Source organism: Typopeltis vanoorti, chromosome 2 (genome assembly GCF_054136105.1).
Source record: "Typopeltis vanoorti isolate ZY-2024b chromosome 2, IOZ_Tvanoo_1.0, whole genome shotgun sequence".
Taxonomy (NCBI): Eukaryota; Metazoa; Arthropoda; class Arachnida; order Uropygi; family Thelyphonidae; genus Typopeltis; species Typopeltis vanoorti.
In genome coordinates, this window is record NC_143550.1 from 59,374,028 (window position 1) to 59,386,568 (window position 12,541).

The 12,541-nt window shown below is 37.0% G+C and overlaps 1 protein-coding gene across 1 annotated transcript in view; it reads right to left on the reverse strand.

Moving 5' to 3' along the window:
• LOC150109067 (protein HID1) overlaps positions 1-12,541 on the reverse strand; it is a 423,878-nt gene that overhangs the window by 86,130 nt on the left and 325,207 nt on the right. The window contains exon 14 of the mRNA XM_090405286.1: positions 6,883-6,985. Within this exon, the coding sequence (XP_090261412.1) occupies positions 6,883-6,985 (103 nt within the window). The remainder of the gene's footprint in view (positions 1-6,882; positions 6,986-12,541) is intronic.

The following is a 12,541-nucleotide window of genomic DNA, read 5'->3' on the forward strand; positions in this document are numbered from 1 at the left end:
TGGAGGCAGCATAAGAGAAGTGGAAATAACCAATTCCATGAGAACTACAAAGACCAGGCAAGGTGGGGTTGACTTGGTTGGTGAGAGTAGCTAAAGAGAGGTATGAACAGCAGTTAGCTAATGAAGCCAAAAAGAATCCTAGGGAGTTCTTTCGATATGTAGCCAGCAAAAGAAAGAATGATTATGGAAGGATGACATTGATTGGAGAAAATGGTATAAAAATAGCTGTTACAAAAGGTGTGGTGGAGATACTTAATGAGCAGTTCATAAAGGTCTTTCAATCTTGTGAATGTGACTTCATGGAGAGATTGAGAGCAGTTAATGATGGGGAAAAGAGAGAGACTGACTGTAAGTGAGTAAGCAGTGTATGGGGAGTTGAGCAAAGTATATGTAAATAAGGCTGTGGGACTTGATAATATATCACCACATATTCTGAAGGAATGTGCCAGGGAGTTAACGCTCGACTTGACATATTTTTTTAATATGAGTCTTGCACTCGGTCAAATTCCTAAGGAATGGAAGGAGGGCAAGATTGTGCCACTTCATAAAGGAAGTGATACAACTCAAGGATCAAACTATAGGCATATCTATGTGCGTCAGGTGTTGTTGTTGTTGTTGTTAAGTTGTTGGAGAAGCTTGTGAGAACTAGGATCCAGAATTGGGTTGACTACAATGGTATTTTCTTTGATGGACAGCATGGATTTGCTAAAGGGAGGTCTTGTTTTAGTAATCTACTTACTTATTAAAATAAGGTGACTGCTTCCATGGGCAGAGGAGAAGGATACACATTAATATACTTAGATTTTGCAAAGGCTTTTGATAGATTACCGCATGACAAGTTGATAGTCAAACTGGAGTGGTGCATTGGATTGGAGAATGGCTATCCGATAGGTATCAACAAGTTGTGTATGGGTGAGCTATATCCAGGAAAAGGATAGTTACTAGTGGTGTGCCTCAGGGGTCTGTTTAAGGGCCATTGCTGTTTAACTTGTATATTAATGATATTGGTGAAGATTTGCATGGAGATATTCAGTTGTTTGCAGATGATGCAAAGTTGGGATGAACCATGAAGAGTAGAGAAGATGTTGTGACCTTACAAGAAGACTTGAATAAATTGAGTGATTGGGGATGTGAATTCAATGTTGCAAAATGTAAGATTTTAAAATTTGGAAAAAAAAAAAGTGGATGCAGAATTTATGCTTGGTGAGAATATATTGTTGGAGGTGAAGGAAATAAGAGATCTTGGGTGATAGTGGATAAGGATCTGAAAATTAGGGGACGCATAGTCAAAATTGTGAAGACAACACAAAGGCTTCAGGGAATGATGCATAGGACACCGACTTGTAGAAGTAGGGAGAATTTTGTTCCATTTCATAAGGCTTTGATTATTTGACTATTTGATATCTTTATCGTTTGGAACCACACAAAAAAGGACCTGTTCGACTTTCTTAAGAAAATCAACTCTCTACACCACACAATCAAATTCACTCTAGAACTTGAAAAAGATAACCAATTATCATTTCTGGACACTTTAATTAAGAAGCTTCCGAATGGTGGTATCAACCTCTCAGTTTACCGCAAACCTACCAATACAGGACGTTATTTATATTTCACTTCCTCACACCACATTTCTCAGAAACTTAGTATTGTATACATGTTGACCTTACAACAGATCAACAAGATCTCCAGGAAGAACTATCCCTGATATCCACCAACCTTATCATGAATGGATTTCCTCGAAGACTCATCCACAAGATACTTTTCCCTGAACCCCGACAAAGACAACAAGATGATGTACGTTATATTTCTACCATCGTCATTCCATACTTAGGGACAGTTTCAAATAAGATTGCTAGACTCCTTAGACCACATAAAATAAGAGTGGCCTTTAAACCCACAGAAACGATTAGACAATTCTTAAGATCTCCAAAAGATAGCCATCTTTTCTCCAAATATGCTGGAGTTTATAGCATACCATGCTCATGCGGATTGAATTACATCGGCCAAACTTCAAGGAGTCTTGAAATTAGGCAAAAAGAACATATAGGTGACGTCAATAATAACAGAGAAGAAAAATCGGGTTTAGCTTTTCATTTCTCAAGAACGAACCATACCATAGAGTGGGATAGAAGCACAATTCCTTACATGGAGGGGGACTTCCGCTCCCAAATTTTTAAGGAGGCCACAACAGTTGCCCGCTGTACACAAAACCTTAACAGGAACCAAGGACTAATCTTGCCCGTGATCTGGAAGACCCTTATCAAATCCTTCAACTCGCCAGAACTGAATTATAGTGCCAACTATAGAACGTTCCTAAATAACAACAAGTGAGATCATCCACGCTCTATGAATGTATTGTACGCGCTCTGTTCTTTGTTTAATATAATTGGAATCGGTTGATTTTAGTTTGTAACAGTTTTTTAGTTTTTAGTGCCTTTCATCAGTTATGTACCCTGAAGATGCCAACAGACTTAGTTGGTGAAACTAGTTGGTATAACTTAGTTGTTGTTTACTATATACACTTGATCAATATAATCCCAATAAAAGTTTTTCCAGAGCTTTTTGGTCAAGAAAATTAAACGTTTTTTAACATGAATAGCCTTGCACTTCGTTTGTGCACATGAAAATTTCTTATTCAAGAATTTTTTTAAAATAGAGGACGTACAATCCATAGATTGGAAACTGTGCTTGTGTTTAACCGCATGAAAAACAAATGTAGCCTCTTGTGCAACCAACTCCATTTCTTGGCTACCTAACTTTTGATACCCAAAAAATGATGTCAATGATTGACTTGAACTTTTTTGCAGACACAGCAGACTTGTGCTTTTTTGTATTGACATGGTCAGTTATATCTGCCTTACCTCCATGGCCAATGTTAAATTTTGCATGGCACATGCTACATTTCACTCTTGAGCTATCATCACAATCACTGCTTTTTGTTATGAAAATGAAAGGAAAAGATCTTTCAATTTTTCATTGAAATTACACTTTCTTTTGGGCATTTTGTAACAAACGGTATAACTTTATTAATTTAAAAAATACAATATTCACAATTAATACAAGAATGCAAGAATACGAAATGAACAGTTCAAAACTAGGTTATATCACATACCCTGTAGCGATATAAAAACAATTTAGCGCCTGACGCGTGAAGCTTAGTTCGCATAGCATACGATATCTGACGGTCCGAAATGTTTTTCATTGTTGAAAGAAAATGAACTATCGTGGCACGTTAATATTCAAAAACATGTCGACCAATGAGAAACATTTTGGACTGTTGGATATCATACGCTATGTGAACTAAGCTTGAGACAAAAGATTGCTAAAAATTTATGGCCGACCGGGACGAACGAAATAGATGCCGTGGTTGCGATTAGTTAAACATACAGTTGGGTGACTGTCTTCCTCATTCTGACATTCTTTTCTCCGGCTGAATGAAATGTATGGAACTAAATCGTTTTCCCAAAATTCTAACATTCTGGTAATTCACTGAACTACAAAATAAATATGTCTCTACTTTTTGTTTTGTAAACATACGTTTTTAAAAGTACCCAAAAATATTATGACTTGTACTTATTCTTATTAGAAATGTTAATATTTTTATATTCTAAAAAATCCGGGACATTTAGCATCCCAAACTAAACATATCGGGACCGGGACAGAAGTAATAAAACCAGGACTGTCCTGGGCAAACCGGGACATATGGGATCCCTAGCAGGTTATAGTCACTATTGCAGTCTGCTCCAGGATACGTTTTTGAATTTTTTATTACATTTCTCTATCTTGAGTTAATTAATACATAATCAATCTGTTAAACGTGTGGACAGACTTATGTGTTCGTCGAACATGTTGTTTATTATTTTAACGGTATAATAGAACACAGAAACTAAGTAAATAATTAATTTATTAACTTGATGCTGATATTGCTGATATATTCTCGTGGTGATGGACACAACTGAATATGAAAACAAAATGCACACACTATTACAAGATCAGTCAACATACAAAATTACAGATCGCAATCCCACCAACACACAAAAGAATAAGGCACGAAAATTATTAAAAAAAGTCACTTCCTGGCCCAAAGACACAGTTAACAAACTCAAACCCTTCCATGTTAAAACCGAGGATCTATGGATCACCAAAAATTCACAAACCAGGCACACCCCTACGCCCAATTGTGGACAGTATAAATAGTCCCACATACAAACTGGCTAGACATTTAGCGAAGCTACTAGCCACTCTCACTAACAATTCTCCCTCCTTTGTCAAAAATTCAGCACACCTGAAAAGCATCTTACAACACCTCACCCTAAAAAGCTCAGACTTAATAGTAAGCTTTGACATCACTTCACTATTCACAAATGTACCACTAATAGAAACCCTCAATCTACTGAAGTCACACTTCCCCCCTGATATATTTGAACTATTCAAATTCACAATACATGCAGGATATTTCACATGGAAAGGGAAAATATACAAACAAATTGATGGGACAGCCATGGGCTCCCCCCTTCCCCCCCAGCCAACTTGTACATAGAACACCTGGAAAAACAAGCAATCAATACAGCCACTCTCAAACCAACACTTTGGCTACGCTATGTTGATGATGTGCTTGCTATTTGGCCACATGGCCCTGAGACATTGAAAACATTCTTAGCACATTTAAATAGCCAACATCCAAAAATCCACTTTACTATGGAACTGGAAGCCAACAACTGTCTGCCCTTCCTGGATACACTCATCACACGTCTCCCAGATGGTTCCTTATCATTTTCAGTTTTCAGAAAACCCACACATACAGGCAGATACTTACACAAACAATCACACCATCATCCTTCTCAACAATATGGCATATTAAAAATGCTAACCCATAGAGCAAGAGCAATCTGTTCAAATGACAAGGCTCTTACTGCTGAACTGACTCACTTACGCAACACCTTCTTGGCCAACAGCTACAATCCACAAAAAATAAACAAAATACTAAACACTCCTAAGAAACCCCTCCCACCATCCACCACAGAGAACTACAACAAAACAGTCACCATCTCTTACATTAAAGGCACATCCGAAAAGATCTCAAGAATTCTCAATAAACAAACTACGTACTACATTCAGACCATGTAGCAAATTAGCCACCCTCATCCGCTCACCCAAGGACAGCATTCCTCCTTTATCACATCCAGGAGTCTACCAAGTACCCTGCTCATGCAATCAAGCCTACTACGGTCAAACAGGAAGAACTGTAAATATCCGCATCAGCGAACATAAACGATACGTCCGGAATTATCATTATGGGAAGTCGGGCCTAGCAGACCATGCTCTGGATACCCCTGCACACAGGATCAACTGGAAAAACACAAAAGTACTACACAGAAACCCATATAATCAGAGAGATTGTTCTTAGAGGCGACAGAAGCCCTAAAACACTCTCCAAATCTCAACAAATATGGCTGTATTAACTTGCCGAAGATCTGGGAGACAGTCATATTAAGAAAAAACTAGCACTTTTCTAGGACTCTAGTAATATATGATAGCGTTTTTTTTTTTTTTTTTTTTTTCAGATAGAGGGCGCCAAAATCAGGACTCTAGTCTTTGTGTTGCTGCTACAATTTTGTTTAAGTACACCATGTTGTTTTAGTCTCGCGTATTGTGACAAACAGTTTTTGTGCTCTGAAGATGCTGGTTATAATACCAGCGAAATATCAGCATCAAGTTAATAAATTAATTATTTACTTAGTTTCTGTGTTCTATTATACCGTTAAAATAATAAACAACATAATCAATCTGATTTTTTCACCTCTCTGTCCAGGTGATCTCCAAGTGCACAGTCTTCTCTCATGTTGTTGAAACTAGGTGTTAGTCACTATCAATTCGTTTTTTCTGCAAAACTCCACCAGTCCGTCTCCCCTTTCATTTCTTTCTCCCAAGCCCCCAAGGGCCCACCAGACCATCCTCTCTTTCTTTCCCTATCTTTGCATTCATATCTGCCATTACTATCAGTATATCTCTGTTATTTTTCAAATGTAAACATTCCTCTATTTGTTGATAGATCTCTTCAACTTTTTCATCTGTATAATCTGCTGTTGGTAAGTATACTTGAATTATGAGGATATTTCTAGGTTTGGCCTTTATTTTCAAAGCAACCACTCTTTCAGATCTCTGCCAATATCCCTCACCATATCGGCTCTCCTTTTATCCAACATTATTCCAACACCCCTTTGATGTTCTCCTCCTCCTGAGTAAATAAATCTAAATCCATCATCTGTTCTTATATCTCTTTTCCCTTTCCATCTAACCTCTGAGAGTCCAAGAACTGATATCTTTATTCTTTTCACATTGGCCATCTTCCCTACTTAATACATTGAATTAACATTCCAGGTGCCTATATTTGTATTTTCTTTGAGGTTCATTTTCTTATGTTGTGTCCTTACATTAATTCCAAAACTTCCAGGAGGCTTTATCCTGCAGCATCATTTAAGGGGTCTTATCCTCCTGGGACTCCAACATAGATCTACAAACCCCCCCTCCCTGGTAGCATACTGCACAAGATCAGACCCAGGGGTCCCATCTGTTCTTGTGCATAATTCATTCTTCCATATTGACTTGTTCTTCATTACTTGGAGAAAGAGAAAAAGTATGCACATTGGTTCTCCGCTGCCTTCCATGCAGCTTGGTGGGTTGAATTCCTTTCAACCAGATGTAATGGTTATACCGCCATGACTCAGTATCTTCAGCTCAGGTACCCCGGGATTGCTAGTTCCCATGCACACCTAGGTGCATCCCTTGGGGACATTTACAAATTACTGAATTGAATTTAATACTTGAATAACTATTCATATTTTTTTTTTAAAAGAAGGCATCTGAATGCAGATATCTTACCATCAAACTGATACTGGATAATATTGTTAAATATCTCCAATAGGAAAAACACTAGATGATGATTCGTCGGACTAGAATAGAGAAACCAAGGTGTACTGAAAGCCTAAAAAAAAATAGTTCTCTTTAACATAGTTTTAAAGCCATTTTCATTTTTATACTTACAATGGACTAAGAAGATAAATAAGTTATTTAAAAATAATTTTAATAGTATTATTTTTAATGTAGCATTGAATCCTTGAAATGAATTCAAATATATTGAATAATCAGAATGTTCCAATTTCTATTATTTGTAATCAGAAAAGCTCTCTAACAACAACAGAAAAGGTGTGTGTGTGGGGGGGGGGGATTCATTCAAATCATAAAAATCTTATCTTATAATTTTAGTCATTTTTAAGTATTTTTTTTACATGATAAAAATTATAAAACATGTTTTAAGAATATCATGTCAGGTTGTACAATTACATCTGAGCCTTAGAACAAAAACTGCTGGATAGACTTTAAAAACTACTCTAAAATTCAAGAACAAAAATGCAAGGATTATGCCATTAGATTCTGTCTGTTTCATTGCATAGCTATCTACCTCCTAATAACTGGCAAGCATAATGGATTAGGAATGATTCTGATGAATATGGTTTGATGCTTTAACTAAACTTCATATTTGTCTATCAATATGCATTTCTGCTAATGCAGTGTAATTTATAATTTCATTAAGTGTTTTCAGAACAATAAAACATGCAAAAAAACATCATGAAATGTAGGCTTTATGTTTTAGACACTCTTGTATAGTCAATACAATAAAGTCTTCTTCACCTCACCATTTGTGGATAGTTGTGGATTCATATATCTCTGGGCATATGTGTTTTTGTATCACCAGTCTTTTTTACCTAAAGACTTGTGTGATCATTCTTACTAAATGAGCACTGTAAATTTGCAGTCCATTGTGCCATCACAAGCCTGTTGGAAGCAAACAGGATTAAAAATGCCATGTTTGATCTCTAGCACAATGCTCTCAGTTTGTCTCTGACTTTTATCACTCTTAAGTCCAATGTGCCATAGATTATTAACCTTTCATGTTCACACATGTGAGACTGCCATAAAAAATGGGCTGTAGATATTCTTGCAGAGACAGCCAAGAAAGAGTGCATGACTTGATGCTGAGAGCAAAGACCTCTAAGATTAAACCACAAATGAAATGATATAACACAATTTCACTGTCAAGGTTACCTCTCTTTTGGTAATTCAGATCATAACAGCATATGCTTTATGGTGCCTTTCCATTCTCCAGATCCTGCCAATTGTTATGACCAATGTTGGAATGAGGACCTATATTCCCCATTCTGTTCAAAATTCCACCCAGTATCTAAATCATGGTTTTCAAAGAGAAGAGTCAGGCAGTCCCAAAAAACTACAATCTACACTGAAACTCACAATGTATACCAAAATACACAACATTTGCAAAACCATCATTAACAGGGCTGAAACTGACTTTGAGAGGGCTAAATGTAAAAACTTACCAATCTTTCTAGAATCTAATTATTTATTATTATTATTATGGGTATCTCCATGGAGTCAGTAGACTCATCGTGGGAGATGAGTCTACTAACTATCAAACTATCAAAACAATATCTATCATACCTCTTCTTGAATTCATTTACAGACCAAGAACTCACAACTGAGTCAGGCAATGAATTCCACTCATTCACCATCCTCCAAACAAAACCACCCTCTTCCCCCTTGTTAACCACACTTTTCCTTAATTTCCAGGGATGACCTCTTGTTCTTCCATCACTATCACACAGCTGAAATATTTCCCCTCCATCAATCTTATCATCATCATCATCATCAAATTCCTGCCATGTACCCTCAAGGGGTGTACAGGATATGATAGTACTACATGAAAAAAATTACATCATTATTAATTTCCTATCTACAATTTTCCTCCAAATCAGTCTGTTACTTGTCAAGACTCCAACATTATCAGATCTTATATTTCTATCGTCTAAGGCACTTTGTACCGTACTTATCTAATTCCTCAGCTAGCTCCATTTCTTTGCCATTCAGGCTTCTTATGTTGATAGTACTGATCTTTAACTCTGGTGATGTTGAGTTTGGGTTTGTTTTCAGATTTGTTCCAGTAGCTGACTTTTCGCTGTTCGCCCTGGTTCCCTGGCGAAAACAACGGGGGCCTTGTTTAACCGGGCGACACCCCAGCCAGCATGAAATTTTGTCATGTTGTACCATCATTTTTTATTTTGGTTTAACCAATAAGAATACAATTTGGTTCGGCTAAATCCCAAATTGCCAGCCCATCCTCGTTCGTTCAGTATCCAAATAGATACCCAACAGAGTGCACCACGAGAAGGTTAGGATTGGACATTAGGTCGGAAGCCCTGGTCGGTTCTCCGCATTCCTTTAAAGGCTATGTGGAGGTCTCCTCTCAGTTATACAGCTTTGATCCTTAAACACCCATCAATCTTATAAAAACCTTTTAGTAATTTAAATGTTTCTATCATATCCCCTCTTCTCCACCTATCAACCAACCTCTGCAATCTACAAGCTCTCAATCGATCAATGTAGGGAGCATTTTTTACATCACTCACCAACTTAGTCACTCTCCTCTGAACCCTCTCCACAACCTCCTCATCTTCAATGAATCCAGGTGACCAACTTGAGCAAAGTAATTCAAATGTGGAAGTATCAATGCCTTATAAAGGGGAATAATAACCTCTGTATCTCTGAATGTTAGTATGCTCTTCAATAACCAAGTACAGTGGTGCCTCATAGTTTGTATTTAATTCGTTCCAGAAACCCGTTCAAACTATGAATCGTTCGAAGTCCAAATCAAGATTTTACATAAGAAATAATGAAAAGTGAAATAATCCGTTCCCATATCCAAAAAATTTCAACAATTTTTTTATTTTATCTATTTTAGGTTTTTTAATGTTAATAACTTAGAAAAAATTAAACAAAATAATCTGATATTTATTTTATTAATTTTAATTATTACAACATAAAAATAACAGTGAAGAATATTTTTTTAATATAAAAACCACAAAGATGAAAATAATGCTCGCGTTGTTAAGCGTCTTCTTTCTTCTTCTTAGCTGGAGTTGAGAATACTGATTCGTGTTCTCTTTTTTTCTGCAGAGAAGACTCTATCTAATGTTGTTTGGCACTGACGATTTTCTTTGATATTTTTAAAGTAACCCATCACGTTGTCATCGAATAAGTTAATATTCCTGGTCACTACTGTCTTATTAGGGTGCCATTTTTCCACAATAGCTTGTGTTCTAACCCAAACAGAGAACAATTCTTGAAGGTCGGCATTGGAAATGCATCCTTTGGCATCCTTCTCTTCCATAAAAATTTCTTTTTCCACTTCTTTTTGTTGTTGATCGTGAAGATGTTGAAGTTCTTCTGTGCTGAGTTTGATTTTATGATCATCTATTAACTCCTCTACATCCTCATCACTCACCTCTAATCCCATAGCTTTACCCAAAGACACAATTTCATTTACAACAGACTCTTCTTCACAGCTTACTACTTCATTGACTGAAATATAATCTGGTCAGAGTTTTTTTACAAGCAGAAATCATTGTTTTAATAGAAACTTCTTTCCATGCTTTATCGACAATCCATAAGCAATGAAGAATGTTGTAATGCTCTTTCCAAAATTCTTTAACAGTCAGTTCTGTGGCATTGGTTATTTCAAAGCACTTTTGAAACATAGCCTTAATATACAGTTTTTTGAAGTTTGAAATCACTTGCTGGTCCATGGGTTGTATGATAGAAGTGGTATTGAGTGGCAAAAACTTTATCTTGATGAAACTGATTTCACCTAAATCCTCCTCTAAATTTGGGAGATGAGCAGGAGCATTGTCCATCACTAGAAGAGCTTTTAATGGTAGATTTTTTTCAGTAAGATAAGCTTTTACAGTGGGAGCAAATTCTTGATAAATCCACTCAGTGAAAAACTCTGTTAACCAACGCTTTCATGTTGGCCCTCCACATGACACCGAATTTGCTCTTTATGACATTGTTCTTTTTAAAAATGTGTGGATTTTCATAATGGTAAACGAGCAAAGGCTTTATCTTACAGTCTCCACTAGCATTACCACAAAGCAGCAAAGTAATTCTCTCTTTCATAGGTTTATATCCCAGTGCTGTCTTTCTTCTTTTGTGATATAGGTCCTTTTGGGCATTTTTTTCCAAAAAAGACCTGTTTCATCACAATTAAAAACCTGTTGAGATACAAATCCCTCACTATCCACATACTCCTTAAAGGTTTTTACAAATTTGTCCGCTTCTTCTACATCGGCACTCACAGCCTCTCCGTGCATGACAACACTATGGATTCCAGTTTGTTATTTGAATTTATTGACCCAGCCTCTACTTCCTTTAAACTCCCCATTTTCAGTACTGGTCTCAGGAGTGTGTTTCTTAAGTTCACTATGCAGATGTATAACTTTCTCACAAATAATTCTCTCAGTAATAACGTCACCACGTAATCGCTTCTAGAACCACACTAAAAGGAGTTTTTTCATCTCTTCAATAACATGTGATCTCCTGAAGGTCGATGTTGTCACACCTTTAGCCACATTTGCTGCTATTATTGCTTCCTTATTCTTAAGAATGCTACTTACTACTTATCGTTGACTTTGAAATTTTAAATATCATCGCCAGATCCGTCAAATGTGTACCACTTTCGTGTTTCATGATAATTTCTTTCTTCATCTCAATTGTCGATGCTACAACTTTTCTTTTAGGTTTTGTTCTTTCTACATTCTTGGATACCATGGGCAATAAAAAAATGCCAAAAACAGTTAAAAATTCTCTACACAAATGTATTGCGCAATGACTAGGCTGTATAAAGTAAGGGACAACGCACAGTAGACTGAGACAGAGACACACACTGCGCAGGCACGGGGAAGTGAGTGAGGGAAATTAGTGGGGGAAGAAGCATGCCCAATGGCATGCCGAAACTGTCTAATACTATATGACTCTGAGTTCCTGGACTATAGTTCGAACTTAGAAACGCCGTTCGAACTGCGAATCAAATTTCTTGCGTTCTCAATCATTTGAACTCTGGAATGTTCGAAGTTAGAAGCATTCGAACTACGAGGCACCACTGTAATCCTATGTACAATCTTGGACACTTTAGCAATGTGCCCTCTGAACTTCATCTCCCTATCTACCAACACCCCCAAGTCCCTAGCCTCATCAATCAATTGGAGTACTGTTCCATCAATGTGGTACACAACTGGTAATCTTTTAATCCCAAAATGCATACCTTTACCCTTTTCCATTGAACTGACATCCATTACCATTTTCCCATTTTGCCAGCTTATTTAAATCATCCTGCAAATTCTCAACATCAGCTTGGTTTTTTATTGCACTACCCAACTTTGCATCATCAGCAAACAACTGAATATCTCCCTTCAAGCCATTTCCTATATCATTTATGTACAAATGAAACAATAAAGACCCAAGCACAGAGCCCAGAGGCACACCACTGGTGATCTGCCTCATCCTGGACTCTGCTCCTCCATACACTACTTTCTGGGATCTCTCCATGAGCCATTCTCTTATCCATATTACCAGTTTAGTATCCATCCCCATATGCTATAATTTGCGCAAAGTATTCCATGGGGTATCCTGT